The sequence below is a fragment of the Nestor notabilis genome, unplaced genomic scaffold, assembly GCF_000696875.1.
Source record: "Nestor notabilis isolate BGI_N333 unplaced genomic scaffold, ASM69687v1 scaffold28427, whole genome shotgun sequence".
Lineage (NCBI taxonomy): Eukaryota > Metazoa > Chordata > Aves > Psittaciformes > Psittacidae > Nestor > Nestor notabilis.
In genome coordinates this window covers 1-2,500 of record NW_009936487.1, presented here as the reverse complement: position 1 = coordinate 2,500, position 2,500 = coordinate 1, and the positions used below count along the sequence as shown (strand labels likewise).

Sequence of the window (2,500 nt, the reverse complement as noted above, 5' to 3'; positions counted from 1 at the left end):
AATCAATACCTGCTCTTTGCAAAGCTGGCAGAGCCCCAGCACGTTGTTCTTTTTGGACACAGCCTGGCTTTGCCAGCCACCTTGAGGGCAGTCTGATGTGATGCAATGCTCTGAGGGAAACGCTTCATCTTCCCATTCTCTTCTCACCGCCAGTATGCCTATCAGAAATGACAATTAAGTGCAAGGTGCCAAAAGCATAAGCAATCATTAAGGCAAGAGAATAACCTTGAACTCGGGCCAAAATATACAGTGACTAATGGGAAGTCCTAAAGAAATCTGCTAAACAGAGCGGATAAAACATACTGTGTTTTGCAAACTGTTGAAAATACATCTACTGCCTTGGATGAATGAAGTGTGTGTGTTACTGTTTTCACATGACTTGCAGCACTAAGCTGTAATCTTATGTTAATTTCTTTATTTCTTGATACTTAACTGGGTTGACACAAAACTGCAAAGTGCTCCGGTACGTAGGAAGGAGAACAGAAGGTGTAGTTGAAACAAGCAGCGAAACCCCCACCCTCCCTATAAGTTCCCATCAATCTGTGAATCTTTAACGTTACTGCCATATTGCAATATTCCAAATATTGGAATATTTGTGCCAATTAGCTTCTGATTTTATATCCTTGCAGGAAATCATCCTGAAACGAGCAGCTGACATTGCTGAGGCGTTATACAGCGTGCCACGCAACCACAACCAGATCCCCACTCTAGCCAACACTCCCGCTCACACCGGCATGATGGGAGTCAACTCCTTCAGCAGCCAGCTCGCCGTCAATGTGTCCGAAACCTCGCAAGCCAACGACCAAGGTAGGTGGCGTTTCAAGAGTTAATCCTTCACATTCTTGCCTGCTTTTGGCCAGTCCCTATTAATCCGAGCTGGTGTCACTGCTGTGTTCTACCTCTTTTTCTCCCCGTAGTCGTATGTCTGGTCGCGTAATGAAATGCTGCCTTTAACTTTCTCATAATACCTAATTCTTCCTGTTCTTTCGTTTACTGTTATCATAAAGCATCTCCAGTGGAAAAAAAAACCCAACATAGAAAGCTCTTTATTATTCACAGTAAATATGCAACGTGTGTGTTATTTTAGAGAACAATTATGTCTCGGTATCTCCACCTGCTTTTGGAATATTTACACAGATAAATCTAATTTGGTGTCTGTGATTTTAAAATACTTTGTTTATAGGCACGTGTGACATATATGTTACTAATAAAAGTAATAGTTGATTTAATTTACCTGTTGTAATTGAAAATGCATGTGGCATATTGCATTTAAAATTAATTTTGATACTAATGAAAGGAGGGAAACAGGATTATTAGCTCTGCTCAAACCCATATTTTTTTGCTTGCAACATAATTATTAAATTGATTGCTCAGATAGGAACAAATTGTTGTTTAAAATCCTGATTCTGCTATGTTTCCTCTTCTAAAAAGATTGTCTTTTAATGCATTTCCAAGCTAATAAGCCTTATAAAATTCTGAACTTGATCTTGAATTAGTTTCCACTGATGGCTACACCTTACGCAAGTACAAGCCTGTTGTTAGTATAAAAATATCAATCATAAAATGAAGACCCCAAAACAGCCTTTTAAAGTAAATCACTGCGTCAAAAAAAAGTTTTTCTTGTCAGCTCTGGCATTTGAAGGCCTGGAGAGGCTGAAAGTTCATTCAGTGTGTTGGTACAAAGCAGGACTCGAGCCTGTTGATAATTGCTCCTAAAGACAAATGTGAAGGCACCTGACACAGCCGGATCGAAGAGAGCTTTTGTTGGCTGTCTGTGCTAAGAGGAGAGACAACATAGAGTGCTCGCAGATGATTTAAGTAGGGTTGGCGTGATAAGGTTATCTCAAACTGCAAGAGTTGATAGGGCAGTAAGAGACAACTTAGAGCAAAGCTGTGCAATCAATTAAAACTGTGTAATATATGCTGCATGAGGAAACCCCCCAGCCCTAAGTCTATATTATAAAATAACATGATCTTTTTGGGGTGGGGGGGTTTCTAACACAGTAGGTTACAGTCGCAACACAAGCAGTGTTTCCCCGCGAGGATATGTTCCCAGCAGTACTCCTCAGCAGTCCAATTACAACACAGTCAGCAATAGCATGAATGGATATGGCAATGCCGGCATGCCCAATCTAGGTGTACCAGGTTCCCCTGGATTTCTTAATGGCTCCTCAGCTAACTCTCCTTATGGCAGTAAGTGTCTATTTTTGGTAACACATCATCATATAGATTCATATTTACTACAAAAATCAAATACTTGCATTGTTTTGATTTCCTCTATTGTGAGCTACTGGATAAAAGGAGGGGTGACTCTGGAGGCTGGACGTAAAAATGACTATAATAAATTGATCTGTTTGTGCCATAATACAATCTCAGATAGAGAAAAAAACCAAAATTGGACTGCTCAATTTGTAACAAAAGTCCAACACAAAAGAGTTTGCCTGTTATCCAGAGAGTGGCCAAGCCAAGGCATTTCATTTTTTTTCTTTTATATATATTT

The 2,500-nt window shown here is 39.9% G+C and overlaps 1 protein-coding gene across 1 annotated transcript in view; it reads left to right on the top strand.

Moving 5' to 3' along the window:
• LOC104408701 (transcription factor COE3) overlaps positions 1-2,193 on the top strand; it is a gene marked incomplete at its 3' end in the record, with an annotated part of 36,830 nt that extends 34,637 nt beyond the window's left edge. The window contains exons 7-8 of the mRNA XM_010018373.1: positions 630-807; positions 2,005-2,193. Coding sequence (XP_010016675.1) covers positions 630-807; positions 2,005-2,193 — 367 coding nt within the window. The remainder of the gene's footprint in view (positions 1-629; positions 808-2,004) is intronic.
• Positions 2,194-2,500: the final 307 nt, after the last annotated feature.